Source organism: Psammomys obesus, unplaced genomic scaffold (assembly GCF_907164565.1).
Source record: "Psammomys obesus unplaced genomic scaffold, mPsaObe1.curated_primary_1811, whole genome shotgun sequence".
Classification (NCBI taxonomy): Eukaryota; Metazoa; Chordata; class Mammalia; order Rodentia; family Muridae; genus Psammomys; species Psammomys obesus.
In genome coordinates, this window is record NW_026587216.1 from 19,584,513 (window position 1) to 19,605,466 (window position 20,954).

The 20,954-nt window shown below is 38.1% G+C and overlaps 1 protein-coding gene across 1 annotated transcript in view; it reads left to right on the forward strand.

The window, feature by feature from the left end:
- The first annotated feature begins 232 nt into the window (after nt 1-232).
- Nucleotides 233-20,954, forward strand: part of Il7 (interleukin 7) — a 44,672-nt gene continuing 23,950 nt past the window's right edge. Inside the window, exons 1-2 of the mRNA XM_055603139.1 lie at nt 233-803; nt 9,158-9,291. Of these exons, the coding sequence (XP_055459114.1) occupies nt 794-803; nt 9,158-9,291 (144 nt within the window). The 5' untranslated portion in view covers nt 233-793. The remainder of the gene's footprint in view (nt 804-9,157; nt 9,292-20,954) is intronic.

Consider the following 20,954-nt stretch of genomic DNA (forward strand, 5'->3'; position numbering starts at 1 on the left):
AATAGGTGGGCTCCCAAGAATTATTTTTTTTTTCTTAAACCACCACTGGGCAGGTGCATGGCACAGAAGACAGGGAGGAAAGAAACTAGTTAGAGAGCCTGGAGGGGCAGAGGGCGTGACCCTCTTAATCATTCTTCACTTCCCTTTTTTTTTTTTTTTTTTTTTTTTTTTTAAGATGACTTGGCAACGTCAGCCAGCCACAGCAGCGGCAGAAGTAGCAGCGACGCCTCCTCAGTGGAACTGGCTTGCAATAGCGAGCTTTCTCTGCCGCACTTTTGTGGCTTCTGTGGACATACCAGTGACCGGTGGTTTTTGCTCCCAGGCTCCCAGAGTTGCCAAAGCGGTTAGAAGTCATTTGGAAAGGCTTTCAGCCGAATCTTTCTGATTCAGAAGGCCAGCTGCCTTCTCCCGAGGTACTTTGGAATTTTGCAACGGCCGCTGATCCTGGTCCAGGTGCATGGGGAAGACGCTAAGGGCATAAACCCAAACATTGAACCTGAAGACCCGGCGCAAAGTAGAAACTGAAAGTACCCTGCTCACTCTACTGGCACATCCTACGGAAGTTATGGCAAAGCCAGAGCGCCTGGCCGGCCGGTGATGCATGCGGCCCCTCCTGGAATGGATGGACCAGGCGCAGAGTGGGTGAGAGGAGCCAGCTTCCCGGACTGCCCTGCCCAGCACCGGCGTGCGGCCACTCGGCGGATGACCGGGGTCTTGGGCGTGATTATGGGTGGTGAGAGCACGCTCCTGCTGCAGACCCAGTCATGATGACTACACCCACCTCCCGCAGACCATGTTCCATGGTAAGCGCCGTTCCCCGGTGCGCACGAGTCGGTGCGCCTAGCGCGCCGGGGACTCTGGGACACCCCGGGACGCGCCACCCGCCCCCGCGTCTCTGCACGTCCGGGAATAGCCCGGCCTTGTACTTTGCACCGGCTGGGACACGGCCTCTCCCATGGTCAGCCACTACCCGTGCTGAGCTCCGGTGGCCCAGAGCCATTGACACCTGGGCATACTGTCCCGGGCGGGCTGGGAGGAGCAGTTCCCGACTCCGGTTTTCGATCCCCAGACCCAGAGCTGCAATGCCAGAGCCACTGCAGCCAGGGCTCAGTAGTCAGTGGCTTTCAGCCACACACTGTCCCTAGCCAGCACCTCGCCAGAGCAGTCCTTCCCAGCTTCCTGGCTTTGCAAAGTTACTCACAGGCTGCCTGGGATCGGGGAGTCGCTGGGCTCTCGCAGCTCAGAACTTCTTAGAGAATGAAAGAGCTGCTCCCGGGATGCGCTTTTAAACCCTAAAGGACAGGTCACTGGAAAACCCCCTCTTCTCCCCTCAGTAAGTCTGGGAGTTTCCGACGGAGGCTGTATGTTGCCTTGTTTGCTGGGAACCCAGGTCCTGGGACTGAGATTGCAAAAACCCATATCCCCCTCCCCGCCCTTCTAGATATTTGCTACATAAAGAAGGCAGGACTATAAGTAACCCATGAGTACAAATTCTTAGCCCCCTGACCAAATCTAATGGTTTTGCATTTGAGTGAAAATAAATAAGGACTTAAAATGGACAAGAGCAGAATTGACAGTGGCTGGAATCCACTTGCAGCTAGCACCAAACTAAGTAAATAAACAAATGCTGTTAGAGCGGAGATAAGAACAGAATGGAATGCGAAGAGAGAGGATTTACTTGAGGAAAGGGAGATGTTTTACAGTAAATACTTCCTCAAGCTAAAGAACCTGTGGGGTCAGGATCAGGGAGCCAGCCCAAGGCTCGCTCTTTGGAAGCTCTGTTGTGGTTTCTCTGCCCACTCCCTTAGGTCCAATTATTTCCTCTCTCGTAGATACTAGGAACCAAGAACTGACCCAATGAAGAAGTGCTTGTCAGAAACCAAGTAAAAGGGATAGGGACTGGAGAGACTATGCAAGAAAATAATGGGAGACTATTTGTAAGGGCGCCCTCCAGAGAGTTTAATGTAAAATTAGAAACGGCGCGTCTGTTTTCTTTGCAATGCCCTTGGTTCTGAAATTGCTCCTTTCTACTTCTCTCCTGACTTTAATCCTTGAATTACACTCTGAGAAGATAAGAGGGCATAAGAAAGCAAAAGTGTGTGGTTTAAATGAGGAGGCTTTATTTCCTGAAATACAACCATATTAGCTATGCAACATAAGATGTTAATAAACAAAATATGAATGTGTGAAACGCTTGAAGGTTAAAGTGAGTGGCTTTCTTCATTTTTGTTCCGAAATTCACTAAAGCCTAAATTCCATCAAGTTGTGTAGTGAGCTTTTCTTTAGTTTCCACCCTGTTATTTTGGGGCAGTAAGTTAGTAGGGATTTGCCACCTCACCCTCAGTAGTGTTGCCTCATTTAAGAATTTCGTTGTAGACCTATGCTAATAAAGTGAAGTGATGGGAAACACATAGCATTGAGAAAAAGTAGGAAGCCTGAAGAGTTGTAAAAAAGAATTAAAAATTCACATAAGTGTGTACAGATCTTAAACGAAAGTGGAAATTTCTTTTATAAAACCAATCTCATGGTCCATGTGTATGAAGTGTTTTTATCTTGACTCTTGACAGATAACTTTATAATATGTCCAAATGTTTACTCTTTTCCCTAGAAATAAGAGCATTTGCTATAATCTCAGAGCTTGGCCAGGAAGCCCTTTGATGAAGTCCATGCAGAAGACAATGATTTTTTTTTTTTTTTTTTTTTTTTACTTACTCTGACTATGTGTACAAGCAGTTAGTTGTGGGAAGTGTAGTTCTGTAGCTAACAGCTGAATTCCCAGGCATGTCAACCTGAGGAGCAGATGTGAGTACTGCCTTTTCCTAGAAACTCCTAGAGAAGTATTCATTGGGCTCCAGACTCTCCACTGTAAACTATGAGTGACCTGTATATGTGAACATCATGAAGTGGCTGAAGAATTGAATTCTCATTTGAAGCAGACTTATGAAAGGACATTAAACAAACACTTCTTAAGGTGGATGGGGAAAGCCCCCAAGGCCTCAACCCTAGACAAAGGATTGCAAGCAACTAAGAAATGCTGAGTGTGGGAGAAATAGTCTTCCCCAGAGAACAGTGTGGCAACTGGTTATCCAAAGGGTCAGCACTGAAAACAAAAAGACAGGTAAGATTACACAGACTGAGCAAGTTGTATTTATGTAGTCAGGAATCTGTGTGTGTGTATGCGTGCGCACACACACACACACACACACACACACACACACAGTACAATTAATGAGAAAAGAGGCCATGAATTTGAAATAGAGCAAGACAGGGTATATGTGAGGGCTTAGGGGAATAAATGGATGGGAGAAATGAAATAATTATTTTGCAATTTCAAAAAGAAAAGAAAGAAACTGATAAATGATTGGATATGATGGACTGAAGAAGACAATTTATTTATGTCCACTTTGACCTCATAACTTAAGCAGCTGAAGATTGAATGTATTATTTGGCTTACATTAAAAACCAACAAGAATTTTTAGACAGCTATCATTCTGGTTTAACCAAAGTCCCTACTGAAAACAAATTCTCTAGTTTCAATCCCTTTGCGAAATTTAAAGACAATACTACAAGCCAACACTTGTCTGGTATTGTTTCTACAATTTGTCTTATATGTGACCTAATGAAAAGTTCAGAGGGAGGCTGAGGACTGTGCTACAAAACAAAAAGAATCAAATGATGGTAAAGGCTGGGTTCCTTTCCCATTGGGAAAACAGTGTTAAAATCACCTTCAAGCCAGAAAAATCTTAACTTGCTACTGTGCATGTATATAGAAGAAATAACTGTAATCAAAGAACATAGCGCACACGATTGATGGTGGGGCCAGGAACTTATGAGATATGAATCTTGGACCTTGGTATATTTATGCAATTATGCCTGAGGCAATTTAAATATGAAGAATTCCTCTATATGCATAATGAAATAGAATCTTAGAAGTTAAGATGTTTGAGAAATGAAAGAAAAGAGAAACATTAAGAGTCATTAAAACTTTTCATTTTAAAGATAAAGAACAGGAAGTTTAAAATGAAAGTCAGAGATTTGTCAGTCACACAGCCCATTTTCAAATCAAGACTAATCCTCCAGTCTCTATATTCTAAACGCTTGCTGTGTCGTTTTGCCTTGGTCTGTCAGTAATTATCTTATTTAATTAAAATAGTCTACAAATAAAGAACTATATTTTAAGACTAGTTTTAGAATTGAAAATTTTGGTTAGCACACACATGCCAAGAATATTCCATCAAACCAACACCACTAAGCACAGTTATAAGTTCATATGAATCTGGAAAATACATATTCCTGAAAACTGGCATGAAAAAGAAAACTAGTAATCTTAGAAAGTAAAACAAATTAACTTATTAAAACATGGAAAATGGACCTTTGAAATAACACTTATATATAGCTGTAAATTAAACTCTTTTCACTAATGAATTCATCACCTTTTTGAGTTCAAGCCACTTTCCCTATCTCTTCCTTTGTCTGCTCCCCCCAAATTATAAGTTTTGAAGACCTGTAAGGCAAAAGATGAAGTAAAAAGAATTTTGCTATAAAAATTAAGATAGCCATGATGCAATTGGTTAGTAATTGAGAACCAGATGAAAGAATGGTGATAGGAGAGGACTAGATAAATGGTAATATGAGGAAGTGGCTTTCAAGCAAAATATCAGTGTAATAATATGCTATCAAGTGATTATGGGCATTTAAAAATCAAATCCCAAGAAAATAGATGATTCAGGTTAACATCTAATCTTAACAACTGTTGTCTGTGTGCTACCAAAAGTAGGGTAACTTGAAGGTCTCTCTTTCCTTACATATGTAATGAAATATGTAGCATATATATCTATATACAAATATAGATTATCATCAGTGATGGATACATAAGAAGGTACATGAAAGACAGAGAGAGGGGGGAGAGAGAGACTTAACAATGTTCCTGGGTTATGGCAGTAATCCAATTAAAATTGGTTAGGATCATAATCATTGCTCTGAAATGAATTATTTAATGGAGAGTTGTGAATAGATTTCATGTCCATTCCTAGATTATTTCCTGAGCATGTCAAGCATTCATTAATGTTATGAAAATGTAAAGCTATGAACTATGAGTTTTTGAAATTAAAATATGGTTATATCATTTTCCTTCTTCCCTGTCCACCATCCAACCTCTCCTAGATACCTCCATTACTCTTCTTCAAAATTGTTGCCTTTTTTCTGTGTGATTGCATCCATATATAGAGAGAGAGACAGAGACAAAGAGACAGGCAGAGAATCACAGAGAAACAGAGACATAGAGAGAGATAGACACAGAAAAAAAACTTGATATTGGATAACCATTGAGGAACTTTTCCCTGTGCTTAGCATGACTCAGTTGCCTATAAGTTTTTTGTTTTTGGTTTTGGTTTTTGTTGTTGTTGTTGTTGTTTTTGTCTATGGGTGAGGTTCTATGATATTCCATAACTTCTATCATGCCCACTTTCTTTATTTGTAAAAACATGAGCTATAGTTTATGGTTAATTCTCCTGTCTTTTTTTTTTTTTTTTACAGAACTCAAACTGAGTGTTTTTTCAATTAATTTTAAAAATCTTTACAATATTTTTCATTTATCCCAATTGTGGTCCCTTCCCTCAATTCCTCCCAGTGTCTCCCTCTCTCCTTCTCCCCCACATCCCCTTCTCCTAGTCCACTGAACCATTGATAATAATATAATAGATGACTCCCTTGCAGTATCCTTTACGGTCTTGAAGCTGTTGCCAAGACTGTTGGATTTAGAGAAACATTGTTTAGACTCATAAATAATGAACATGCTCTGTTATAGGCAGTGATTAATATTTACTACTGGTTTATCTTTTGGTAATTTGCTGTTAGACCTAAACAGCGTATAACCAAATCACCACACAGAGACTGTGTTTATTTAGTTAACCTAGAACACAATGCTGGGCAATAGTTACTCCTCCTAAACCTCCAAGCTCTCATAGTTTCCTAACATTTAGATTTCCCACATTATACTTGCTTTTCGTTATATATTATGTCCAGTCCATCTCCATGTCCTTCCAAGATCTGTCCTCCAGCTCTCTCTCCTTGCCCTCCTTCACACCTTCTCCTCCCACTCATTTTCTGCCCTCTAGCTCCTCCCTTTGCACAACATTGTGGCTAGTTTTATTTTGGCCTGTTTACACACAGCTGAGACAGGATGCTCAGAGTAAGTATCACAATGTAATATCCAGGTTGAAACCAGAGAGTTGGGGTGGGGGGAGAAATCAGCATTTGAATGAACAAGGGTAAGGTGCATACATTTCAAAAGAACATTATACCAACAATGCTCATAAAATGCTGCGTATTCTGAAGGGCAAATAGAATAGAAACCAGAAACAGTTGAAGAGAAGGAACAGAATGGGATCCTTCCATAGATGTCCTCTGAAAGACTCTACCCAGCAGAGGGTTGAAACAGATGCTGAAACTCACAGCCAAACTTTGGGCAGAGCTCAGGCATTCTTATGGAAGAAGGAATAGAAGGACCCAGAGGGGATAGGAACTCCATAAAAGGACTAACAAAGCCAACACTTCTGGGCCCATGGGGGCGCCTACACTGATGCACCATCAAAGGACCATGCATGAAGAGGACCTATTCCCCCGGATCAGATGTAGCCTATAGAAAGCTCAGTCTCTAAGGGGGTTCCCTTGTAAGTGGAGCAGAGGCTGTCTTTGACATGAATTCTGTTGCCTGATCTTTGATCACTTTCCCCTGGCCTGGTGAGGCAGCCTTGTCAAGCAACAGAGAAAGAAGATGAAGGCAGTCCTGAAGAGACTTGATAGTCTGGAGTGAGTTGTTAAGGGAGGAGAGCTCCCCCTTTCTGAGGATGAAGGGAGCAGGATAGGAAGAAAGAGGAAGAGAGGGAAGAGATGAAGAGGGGACACAATTGGAATGTAAAGTGAAAAAATTAAAAAATTAATTTAAATTAAAAAATATGTATGCTGAGTATAAAATGTTAAGTATATTGTTAATACAACTGTGTTCATGAAAAGATGAAAGCAATACATGTGTATGTTCATGAAGAAATAGGTTAATTTTAATGTTTCCAGGCACCAATGGCTTCCATCTTAGTTATTTACCCCAGGTGATTCCATTTAAAATTTCATTCCTTTTGACTGGACGGTTGACTCTGATTGGCACAGCTTACCAAAGTAATCATGAACCATCAGCTCTCAGTTGACTAGCATGAGTCTGTTGTTTGAGCTTTTGCTAACAAGGAAGGAATCTGAAGAGAGCTATGCTTGAACAGAATATAGGTCTTTGGGAAAATAGATGCACAAAATAATGACACAAATAGAAAACAAAAGCATGATTTAACATTATCAGATTTGAGAAGATAAAACTCTCTAAGACTTAAAGAAATGTTCAGCATCCTTAGTCATCAGGCAAATTCAAATCAAAATGATCCTGAGATTCCACCTTACACCCATCAGAATGGCTAAGATCAAAAACTCAAGTGACAATATATGCTGGAGAGGATATGGAGAAAGGGGAACCCTCTTCCATTGCTGGTGGGAATGTAAACTTGTACAACCACTTTGGAAATCAATCTGGTGCTTTCTCAAACAATTTGGAATAGTGCTACCTCAAGACCCAGCTATACCACTCCTAGGCATATATCCAAAATATGCTCAAGTATACAATAAAGCTCGTAGCAGCTTTATTCTGGAGCAAAGAATCTGGAAACAACCCACATGTCCATCAACGGTGGAAGGGATGGAGAAATTGTGGTACATTTACACAGTGGAATACTACTCAGCTATTAAAAACAAAGAAATCATGAAATTTGCAGGCAAATGGATGGAACTAGAAAAGATCATCCTGAGTGAGGTATCCCAGAAGCAGAAAGACACACATGGTATATACTCACTTATAAGTGGATATTATAAATACAATATAGAATAAACATACTAAAATCTATGCACATAAAGAAGCTAAGGAAGAAGGAGGAGCCTGGGTAAGATGATCAATCCTCACTCAGACAAACAGGATGGACATCAGGAGAGGGAGAAAACAGGGAACAGGGCAGAAGCCTACCACAGAGAGCCTCTGAAAGACTCTACCCAGCAGGGGGTCAAAGCACATGCTGAGACTCATAGCCAAACTTTGGGCAGAGTGCAGGGAATCTTATGAAAGAAGGGGGAGATAGAAAGACCTGGAGGGAACAAGAGATCCACAAGGAGAGGAACAGAATAAAAAAATCTGGGCACAGGGGTCTTTTCTGAGACTGATACTCCAACCAAGGACCATGCATGGAGTCAACCTAGAACCCCTGCACAGATGTAGCCCATAGCAACTCAGTCTCCAAGTAGGTTCCCTAGTATTGGGAAAAGGGACTGTCTCTGATATGAACTCAGTGGCTGGCTCTTTGATCAACTCCCCCTGATGGGGGAGCAGCCTTACCAGGCCACAGAAGAAGACAATAGAGCCAGTCCTGATGAGAACTGATAGGTTAGGGTCAGGGAGGACCTCCCCTATCAGTGGATTGGGGGAGGGGCATGGGAGGAATTGAGGGAGGGATGATGGGATTGAGAGGAATGTGGGAAGAGGCTATAGCTGGGATACAAAGTGAATAAATTGTAATTAATAAAAAAATTAATTAATTTAAAAAACTCTCTAAGATCCATCATTACAAAGAACTACCATAGCACAAGCACCAAAGAGGTGACCCCCTCCCACATCACAGCCTCCAGAAAAGAACTGGATATGCCCTCATGAGGACTATGGTCTGTGCAATTAAACATTCTCTTGCCATCTTTCATATGATTTAAAGAATGTGTGACTTTAGGAAACTGTAGCATACCCCTTCTTGTAAATACCCTTTCTTTCAGGAATGTTTGACATAAACCCAATTACAAACCTGTCACCCTTCCCTCTCTGGAAGTCTGTGATTTCATTCTAGCTGTGCTGCCTAAATGTGGATACAACCTACACCCCAAAACAAAAACCCTAATCCTAGCCCAGCTGCTGGGCCTTAATTGTCATCAATATAATCCTAAAACTCTTTTTGTGCTCTGCCAGAATTGAGATGTATTTTCAAATTATTAGACGTAGGGTGTTCACCCCCGCTGTAAGACACAACCTCATGGATCGTGCTGTGCCATCTAGCACGCGCTCATTAATTGCTGGGTCCAGTTTCTTTCAGATATATCTTTGGAATTCCTCCCCTGATCCTTGTTCTGTTGCCTGTCACATCAGCCGACTGCCACATTAAGGATAGAGAAGGTAAAGCATATGAGAGTGTGCTGAGGATCAGCATCGACGAATTGGTACGTGCTTGTTCTGTTTTCCTTGCACTCTCACTTACAGGGAAATTAGAAATACGGTTTTGGTACACAGTTCTACCCACTGCTCTTTCTGACAAGAAAGGAGGTAAGCATGGACTAAAATGTAACTAGGAGCTATGCACCTTCATGGTTGGCATTCCTCTGTCCTTTAGGAATTAATCTTTCCTGGACACTGAGTCTCACACTATCCATTGAGGTCTTGTTTGTTTCCATTTTCTACCAAGTGAGCAGAATTCATCATTACTCCCTGTATTTGTTTGCCTCCTGTTTACCCTGTTAATCCTGGAATGTGCTTTACATTAGGAGACAAAATAATAGAATATAACAGCTGAAAACTGTGGTGAAAAGTAATGTATAGCTATTTTATCTTAATGTGCACAGTTGCATGTATATTCAGGTATATAGTTTTTACTGTGTGTGGCATATAATTTTCTCTAAGGTAATGTTCACTTGCTGTGAATAAATTATTTTCTTAAATAATAGGGTTTATGCCTTGAAGAAGATTTTGATTATGGAACATTTGGGTAAAAAGTAGAAAACTTCCATGAAACTCCTCACCCCGTGCAGCTCTCTCTATTATTATATAGTGAACATGTTACAATAGATGAACCAATACTAATATAGTTACTTTAGGCTTCTCTCTGTGTATTATGCACTTCTTTAGGTTTTGGTAGACACAGAATGCCAGTTTGTTGCTGATGACATTTCTTTGGGGTTTCCTCTTGAACAATAAATTAACTTGTTAAAGTTATCATGCAAGGTTGATTTAATAGTTAGTCCTACCTTTTTAGTGAGACCGAAGCCTTATGTGTCAAAGTCCCTCCCGAATGCTCATAAGACATTGTTTAAGATTTCATTCTTCTACTTTACTGTCTCTTCTGCATTCCTATATCGACGTGACTGGTATCGTAGAAAAATGTTTGCCTCGTGGAGAGGTGTGGAAAATGCAAAGTGGTTACTGAAACTGGAACACAAAGTTCTATGTTGTTTGCCAGCTGACTAAAGAGAAAAGGGTCCTCACTAAACAGCAATTTCCACATTTTCTATTTCATGATATTTGGCTATTGAGTCCATTAAATGTAGTTACTAAGTTGGGTCTTTTTCGTTATAAGATATGACTGATTTAATTGTATTACCTGTGCACATAAATAAATAGTATAATTTCAATAACGGTAAATAAGTAAAGCTACATGTGCAAAAATGAAAAGAGACAGGCAGGGAGGAGAGAGACAAGAAAGAAGAAATTGTCGGAAATTTAACAAAAGAGGTTTATTTAACCAATTCATGGCACATCTTTTCCTGAGAATCTAAAGTAGGTTATCTCGACACATTCAGCAAGACAGCGGCACATTCAGCAGCACTGGCACAATCCCCGTGGCAGGGCACAACTACTCCTACAGAGAGGTACCTAGAAGGCAGGGAGACAGCTCAGTCAGTCAGGCTGAGTAATGCCATGGCAATGTGACCATCAGGAAAAGAGAAGAGAAAGTCTCAGAGAATTGCTTCTACCAGCAGGACTGCAGAGCTGATTTAGTCACTCAGTGCATACCAAATACTAGACAGACCCTAGTTTATTTGCTTCTGAGGGAGACCTCAGTAGTGCTAGTTTTATAGAGATTGCTTGCTGTGATCTGCATCTCTTGCTATGTAAATTTGATGCTTAGAATTCTCAAAAAAGAAAGAATCTCTAATCCCATCTAATAGCATCTGTCATGTCTATCCAAGTCACATTCCATTACTCCAAAAGAAATTCTGTACCCACTAGCAACAGCTGCTAGCCATTGATCTCATTTCTTTCTAAACAGAATTAGTTCTCCTGGGCATCTTATATAAGAGGAATCTGACAGTACACAGTCTTTATATTGTACTCCTTTGAGTTAGCACAATGACCCTAAATGCTTCCCTCTCAGAACATTTCCTTTAGTTGTGCCAGTTATTTGTATACAGTTGCTACAGTAGTTTATGATTCTGCATAGTGCTGTGGTATCGGTTGTAGTGGCTCCTTTCATAATTTTGATTTTATTCATTTAGTTCCCTTCTCTTTTTCTCTGACTAAACATTTGGCAATTTTGTTTATATTTTCAAAATATTAACTCATTGACTTGATTTTTGGTTTCTGATTTCATTATTTTTTTTTCTTTGGTTTGTTTTCTACTAACTTTCAGCCTTTGTTGTTTGGAGTCTCTGAGGTGTATTATTAGGTTGTCTATTTGAAAATTTTCTATTTACTTTTAGTATATTCATTTATTATTATAAACAAATAACTAATCAAAATGTACCTCATAGATTGTGATACCTATTGCTCTTCTTTTCATTGACTTCTAATTTAATTTTATTGTGCTATGTGGACAAGATATAATTGCTTTTTTAAAAAAATTATAATTTACTTGTAACCTAACATATGATCTATGTTATACCTGAGGTGGGGGGGGGGCATTTCCACAACTGTTTGATTAAGCAAGCTTTATTTAGAGGTGCACAAGGGAGGGCAAGATGGTTGCCTCACCGTAAGCTGGGATTCGAGAGAGAAGCCCTTCATTGGCTTCTGAGGACTGTTTTATTGGGAAGGGTTAGGGTTGGTAGAAAAAAGCCATGGAAATAGCTGGCTGTCAGAAAGGGGGAATAACGAGTGCAAGAACACACCAGGTGGAAGAGGAGTCATCAAGTTATCTGGGAAGACACATTTTCGTAAGGAAAAAAGAAAACCAATCACATATCATATGTAGGTTCAGTTTAGCAAAGCAAAGGAGTGGGTGTTCATCACGGAGTTACAAGCTCGCCATAGGATGAAAACGTGGTTTGCAGTTATACCTGCTTAGAAAGAAGAAACTTACTCTTGTAAGTTTTGGAGACTTAATAACAACATATGACAGTATGGCTCCTTAACGAGAGTGTGGCTCCTGTTTTGGTTTTACACTTGCTGTTGATTTGAAAATTAATTTCATTATGCCCTGAAAAGGTATATGTTATGATTCATTTTTAAAAATTATTGATTTGTAACCTAACACATGATCCATCCTGGAGTATGTTTTGTGTCCCAGGGAAGAAAATGTATATTCTGCTTCTGTTGGATGAAATTTTTCTAAATATCTGTTAGGTCCTTTCATTGTATAGTATGGCTCAACTCTAAACCTTACTTGCTGATTTTCTGTTTGAATTACTTTCCTACTCTGAAACTCAAAGGTTGAAGTCTTAACTCGTATTGCAGTGAGTCTCTACTGTTAGGTCTATGAGTATTGGCTTTATGAATTTTGTAGTTCATTAGTGAGTATATATATTTATAATTTATATGCATCCTGCTGACTGATTCCTTTATCAGCATATTATAATCCTCATTACTTTCTGTTTCTTTGCATGGTTTATCTATCTCCAACACTCTAAACCTGTACTTGTCTTTGCCAATGAAGTGGGTTTCCAACATACAGTTGTATAAATGGGTCTTGTCATTGTTTGTTTATTCAGCAAATCTGTGTCTTTGCATTGGTGATGTACATGTAAACATATTCAAGGTTATTATCTATACCTTTAAGTTCCCTTTAGTTGTGTTGTTTTCCCTGATTTATAAGATAGTTTAGCTATTTAGACAAGGTTGGCAGCAAATTCATAATCCTGTGGACTCTGTTTTTCAAGTACTGGGATTATAGCTGTGATTTTACAAGCCATTTTACGGTCGTCTTGTTTGGTGTGTCCTTTATTTCTTCTTCGATTAATTATCTTGTAATTTGGTGCTCCTCCATTTCTTCAAAGTTTTATTTTCTCTCTCTTGTGATTTGTTCTGCCTTTGAAAATGTACAGTGATATATTTTCAGAACAGTAGTTAACATCTTTGTTTCCAGTGAAGGACTCTGGTCTGGTGGTGGTAAATTCTGCCAGTTTTTGGTTTTCTAGGAAAAAAAAACAAAACTTATTCCTCTTTTATTTACAGATGATAGATTTGATTGGTTATATTAGTCTTGGTTGGATGTGGTTTTGTTTTTTTCTTCAGAGTTTGAATATCTCATTCTATTTCCTTCTGGCATCTATCTATCTATCTATCTATCTATCTATCTATCTATCTATATCTTTAAACTCTACTGTCAGTCTAATGAGATTTTAGTTATATGTGACTCTTTTCCTGGACTGTTTGTAAGTGCTATGTGTCTTCTACTTTCACATTTGCATACAAAATTATACAGAAGAAGGTGTTTTTGAACGAGTCTCGTCAGGATCCCTTGAGCTCCTTGGATCTGGTTGCCTGTGTCCAAATTTAAAGATGTGAGTACTCTTCAGCTTTCATTTTCTTAAATGATGTCTCCTTGCTTCCTGTATATGTGCTCTCCTAGAACTTGTGTAATATAAATAATTGTTCATTTACTGGTGTCTTGAATATTTTTATATTTCTTTATATTTTAATTGTCCTTTTATTTCTTTCATTTTTTTTCTGTTGTTTTCTTAAGTTATTCTGTCTTCCAATTTTAGGAATTTTTTTTTCATGTTTGCTCTTTATGCTTCTTTATATCAGGAGAAATCGTAAAGCCTCTAAGATTTCTGATGAGTTGATATGATTTCTATTTAATTGTGTCACCTCTCCACATCCTCTTGTGTTTTGCTGAGATATTTTATCATCCTAATTTTATTTTATTTTTTTAGGCATTTTGTATATTTAATTCCAATTGCGATCTATTCCTGGAGAATCAATCTGTTCTCGTTGGAGGTATCCAAGCCAAAGTTCCCCGGCTTTTCATGATTCTTAGGTCCCTGCAGTGATGTCTGGACATGTAATAAAACACTTTTCTTATTTTATTGAGTATGTTTTGGATGATAACAATGTTTTCATTTAAATAAGATGTGAGGTTTCAGTTGAGCCTCTGTCAAAGTCCAGATGACTTAAAAAGTTTAGTGCCCATGTGATTTCTTTAGGTGTAACCAGTGTCAAATAGTCTATGAATGACTTGATGGTCTAGATTCAAGCAACTCATGAATGTAGTGGTTCATCTTTTCAGATGATGTAGACTTCCAATGTGTATATTATCAACCCCTATAGAATCAAGCCTCTTTAGTCCTTTGATACATGGTAGCAATTATGTTGATGTACAATCTATCTCCAGGTACCACAAGACAGGAATGAGTGATGACAAGTGTATGGTTCAGATATACTCATAGTTCTGAAGTTTCAGAAAATAATTATCTTCTGCTGTTTCTATGAAAGGAACATAGTGATGCTCTTGTGCATGATACTGGCAAATGCAGTGTTAAGGTTATAAAAAAAAGAAGAAACCATTTTTGGGACACGTGGCACAATGATACCAGTGATTTTTCCAACATCAGCTTTGGCCAAAGTAGATTCACTGTGGAAGATACTGTCTTTAGGTTTTGTGAGAAGAAGTATAAAAGATACAAGTTGTGATCATGGTGCCTGGAGTCCTGGAGCTTCCAACTATTTATTCGATAAGTGTCAATGACTCTGGAACATTTCCTTGGCATACAGCACACATGCACACACACTCGCACGCACACACACACACACACACACACTCACACTCACATACACTTCCCAGTTCCAACTGAATAAACATGGGTGATATTAGCTTCAAATCCTAAGCCATGAATCTAGGAAGAGAGCTTCAATATATTAAAGGATGGATAAAAATGATGACAGGGTTTGGAGTCCTGATGGCCAAAGTTCTTGCACTGCAAGGAGTAGATGGGATTGTCCCAATGTCCTTCAAATCAAGTGCAAGTTGTTCATGGGATTTTTAGGATTCTGGAACTGTAGGATGCTGAGAGATCTGAGTTTTGTCCTGTGAAACACAATAGAACCACTGCTTCTGATGGGGTCATAGGCTCTCCTGCCATTCCCTAGGGCTTCAAGCACTGTATCAAATGAGAGGGAGAGTTGGAATCTCTGCTTCCTTCCTGGATTTAGGAAATAAAAAATGCCCTGTTTGTCTTCTCATCAAGAATCAAGAACTTTCTGATATGAGTAAGTTTATGGTGTTTTATAACAATATTTTGTCCACTAAAATCATTTCATGTGGTTGCACTGCTTAATTCTTTGTCATCAGTAAAGATTCCTGATTTTATTTCAAAATAGCATGATTGCTAGAAATAGCCAGTGTCTGAGAATGGCTCAGTATAATTGATGTCAATAAAAAGTTGTATTGATGTTATAAATTTATGGTCTAATAACTAATAAGTTTGTAACTGCCTATCTCCTTGCCTATATGTCTTTTCTGGAGGTCCTAACAGATTGAACCTTTTTGTACTTGTAACCTTCTAATAGCTTTTGATCCTCACTCTTTAAAAAGCATGTAGTTCAAATATCAATAGAAATAACTAGCCATCTGTATTGTAAGGCTAGTGAACTAATTATTTATCATTTTTAGACTGTTTTTCTGTTTACCCAGTCTTAATTAATTTGTTGAACCCTGACCTGCTGGGTCACCCTTAACACTCCCCTCTTCTACACATCATTCACAATCAAATTCTATGCTTTAGTACATTTCCTTACCATTTGTATAGTCCATTTGTCTTCTGATATAAGTTATCATGGCAGGTAACCTGCTTGTCTTCCTGAGTTGGCTTCCACATCAGCTCTGGCTCTCTTCCAGCTTCTGCCATGCATCCCTCCTCTTGCTGACACTTGAGTTATCTTTCCTAAATTCAAATTGAGTACTACCTCCCTTTCGGAAGGAAACTACTCTATTGTAGTTAACAATTCTTTCAAACTGTAAGCTTCAACTTCTCATTTGATTGATTTGCTAACAGAAGTAGATAAAGAACAAATTGTCATAAATTATTACTTTAAAATATGTCTAAAAAGTGATGGCAAGATGGACCAATGGGTAAAATCATTCAATAAGTTTTTTTTTTAAAAAAGCCTGGAGGTCCAAGTTCAGTTTCTGGAATTCACATAAAGATAGAAGAGAACGATGCTACAAAGTTGTCCTCTGGTCTTGACACATTATATACCTATACACATAATAATTATAAATTTCAAAAATTATATTCTGAACACGCTATGCTTAAATATTTGCAATTAATAGAAAAAATTACATTGACCATAATCAAAATTAAATTATATCCTCAATCTGGACTATAAAATATTTTTATATGTAAATATGAGCACATGAATGACTACATTATAATTAAAGAAAGTAAGTTACATTCTAAGAGCTGTCTTTTTGTTTTACAAGTAATTGTTAAAACAAAACAAAACATATCAACTACAAGAGAAAGTCCAGCTGAATTGATGACAGTGGTTAAGAGGACCCATGTTTGATTTGCAAAATCAATGTCAGGTGACTCACAACTGCCTTTAATTCCTGCTCCATGGAAGCTGATGCTCTCTTGTAGCACCTGTACTCACATAAACATATCCATACAATGACATACACATGCACAATAAAAACACAAAAAAATCATTAAAAAAAATCTAAGTATATCTCTTAAAATGATTCAACAATGTGCTATCTACAAGTAATTCACTTTCAAAGTTAACATACCCAGAGATTAAAAGTAGAAGGTGGGAGAATGATATATCATGTCAACAGGAATCAAAGTTGAAATGGCTATCTTTATTTCTGATAAAGCTAAGTCAAAGCCAAAGGTGACTGTCAGGAATAAAAATTGCCATTGTATAATAATGAAAGTGTCCATTGTCCTGGAAGGAACTATTATCTTTACTGATAATGTGTCATAAAATGACATCAAAATCTGATATTACTAATAATAAACTGCATGAAGAAATTAATAATTCACTATTAAAATACTTTAGTTCTTTCTTATTGCTAATTGACAGATTCAGCAGAGAGAAAAATATCAAAACCAGAAAAATATCAATGAGGTAAAAGGCACTATTCATCATTCTTACCTAATTGCCTTTATAATGTACTTCATCCCATAAGAGCACAAAACATGTTTTTTTTTTTCACAAGTTCACATATTGGGATATTCATAGACACTGAGCATATTTGAGGAGATGAACTACATTTAAAATGTTTTAAAGTGAAAATTATGTAAAATATACTCTGAAATTAAAGCATGATTAAACTAGAAACTGAAAAAGAAATCAGAAAGCTAGATGGAAAGCAAAGGAAGATTAAATAACTCATCTTCAGAGAATGTGTGTCAGTCATGAATTTTCAAAATTAATTAAACATTTGAGCCAGATGAAATGAATATTTACAGTGAAATAATGATGAGAATGTTTAAGCACTCTATGCATTAGGAAAGATGAAAGATAGGAACTCATCAATCCAATTTTCCAACTTAAAAACTAGAAAAAAAAAACAGAAAAGTATTTGGAAGAAATAAATACTAACAATCGTGGTGAAGGCTGAAGGAAATCCCATCCCCCAGGAGTGGAAGACCCATATTATTAATAGACCTGTCCTTTCTGACTTCTTCTGTAGACTTGGTGTGTTCCAAGCTAGGTCAAACAGGTTATTTTGTGGCAACTGAAACTGAGTATTTAAAAAAATTAATTTGTGTGTGTGTGTATGTGTGTGTGTGTGTGTATGTGTGCATGTATGTCAGACAGTGTATGGCACATATATGCTGGAGCCTGTGAGGTCAGAAAAAAAGTGCTGGCGCCCCTGGAGGTGGTTGTGAGACACTAGACATGGGTTCTGGAAACCGAACTTGGACCTTCTGCCAAAGCAGTAAGCACCCAACTGCTGCACCCCACCTACATTCCCTGTAACTGAAATTAAAGTGTATAAAATGCCTCAAATTTGGAAATAACTAGCACCGGACTGAAGCAAAACCAGTGAACTGATATTACATAAACTGAAATTCATTAGAAGGCTAGAGGAATCAAAACAGTATATGCTGAACAACTGATCATCCCCATTTGAGACAATGAAACAACACATCTGAACAGATAGTACATTTCCCCTAAAATTAGCTTAAGGTGGACTACATAACAAACACCACAAGCACCATAAAAGCCACAGAAAATAATCAAGGAGAAAACATAAAATTTTGATATAATTTCAAGTAATATCTGCTGTTCAAGAAAAGGATGAGAACCAGGTCTTCATTAAATTTCACTCATTGTATAAACTCACAGACCTTTACAAAACAATGGGTGAATTGCTTTGTAAATTAATCCCTGAAGTTAAGTAAGTAACATGATTGAGCAATGGCTTATGAATTATAGTGAAGATATTTCACTCATGTTAAGACATTAATATTGGGCAAAATTAGGCTGAGAGAAGGTGAGGGGCAAATATGAATCTCTAGTTTTTCTAGAAAGCTAAAATATTTTCTGAATGTCTATAAATACATAAAATAAATATAATTTCTGACAAATAAAGAGAAACTTGCAATATTTAACTTTTGGCATATAATACGAATTCTCTATGAAACACAACTATTTTCAGGGAAGAAGTAATTTCAAGGAGGAGTGTGATGGGCAGAATGACTTTAAGAACATTCTTATTTGGGAGAGAACTTAAAGCCCAGTGACCATGTATTTTGCCATGGGCTTCAGCTCACCAGACATCATGACACATAGGGGGAAAAATTGTGGAGATGGGGAACATAGGCTCAATGATGGGAAAGCTATTCTCTCCATTTTATGTAAAATAAAAACTATGAGATGACGGAGAGTGAGAAAAAGTGAGAGAGAGAGACAGAAAAAGAGAGTGCTCATAATCCAAGGAAGCAAGAGAAAATGCAGAAGTAGAGTTAGGTCAGTTGGTTGCCATAAGATTTACTTTTTCTTATTTCTGACATGAACTCAAGGACTGGCTCCTTTACCTCCCCCTGCCCACGAGGGAGGAACAGCCTTGCTAGGCCACAGAGGAGGACATTGCAGCCAGTACTGAAGATACCTGATAAGCTAGGGTCAGTCGGATGGAAGGGGAAGAGGACCTCCCCTAGCAGGGACAGAGAGGAGATGAGGAAGGGAGGGTGGAATTGGGAGGGAGTTAGGGAGGAGACTATGGTTGGAATACAAAGTAAATAACCTATGATGAATATTAAAAAAATAAAAATTAAAAAAAATAAAGTTAAAAAAATGATTCACTTTTTCTGCTGCCAGAAATTTTGCTCTCTGCAATGCCAAATATTTTCCTTATGACTTTTGCTACTGTCCAGAATTACTTATCTGTGAGAAAAGATTCTGCCTTATTAGTCACACATTAGTCACATACTCAGCACCAAGGATGTCTTCTTAACTAATATTTACTGACTGAGTTAATAAATTAATCACTGAATACACCCAATTATATTAGATTCAAGCATATAAAAACTTTAAAAAAATTATTCTGTAAACATACTGAGGTGCATGAGAGGCAAGGGACTATCTTTTCCAGTGACCATATCCCAGAGTAACAAAGGTGGGTGGTTTATAAACAATGAGAAGGAGACAGTGGTAGCAGCATGGTAAGAGCCCTTCCTGGCTACCCTCTGTGGACTTTGTGTAGCCTCTGATTGTAGAAAGAGTACAAGAGAGCTTTTAGGGGTCTCTTTCATAATAGCACTAACTCCATTCATGACAGTGCTATCATGCTATCATGATGCATTCCAGAGCATCACACTAACTCATCACACTGAGTATTAAGATATCAACAATTAAGTCCGGGCTCAGACAATCCTTCACACCATAACGAAGAGGGTAAAATCATTATGTCTATGAATTCATTCTTTGTATGAACTGAGTACAATAATGACTTGTCTTAACTGTCGGCTTGTGTGCCTGCAGTCTGACTATTGGTAGCTTGTTTACTGTTGCCGGGACAAGCTGTAGGATACAACACTCCCTTTTCATTCTGCACGATAACTTGGTCTACCAAACTTGAATGTGTGGTTTCACTTGGCATCTCTTTTTAGAAATATTTGTTATGCTTGTGACCACCTCTTTTCTGCTTTCCAGAACCTTTGACTATATCCAACCTAAGACTTGACTCTGCACTTTGTATTCTTAATAAACACCTAAAGTGTCACAGGAATATAGCTCACTGGTACAGCTTTGGGTTAAGACATGAAAAGTTTATCACTTTGTAACACACACACACACACACACACACACAATCACACAATGGTCCAGAGTTGAAATCAATATATTAAATTCAGGTAGGCTGTGAACAGTTAAAGCACATAAGTAAAGCATAAAAGTAGTAATGATTCTAAATTTACATTTGGCAGAGTTTTCATTGCTGATTAGCTTGCTACTTTAAGATGGTGTGCATCTATTACAGCATATTAACCTTAACACTGATGATTTATTATCATCTACAAAAACACAAAAAATAGGGTATCAATCAGTTTTGCCAGACCTCTTGAAAATCTTATGTTCCTTAATGGCTCATTTAATTAAACATTTATTAAAACAGCATTAACTAATTGTAATCTGCCAATGGAAAGATGAATTCTGTGTTCTACTTTCAGTGAACTGCAGTGACTAAAGGGGAAGAATGTCAATGTTAATAGGACACTCTTCTCTACTGAAGAAAGAGTGGATATTAAGGAGGCAAAACTAAAAGGCAACTGTCTCACATAAGAAAGAACTTCTCCAGTCAAGTCTAGAATTCTGGACCTGCAATGACTTTTTCTTTAGGTTTTTATTAAGTACTTCTTATAAACTGTATAAAACCTGTTAAGTAGTGCATGCAATTGTGCAAAAGACTGGTCTGTCATAGTGAATCTGAGGCCTGTGA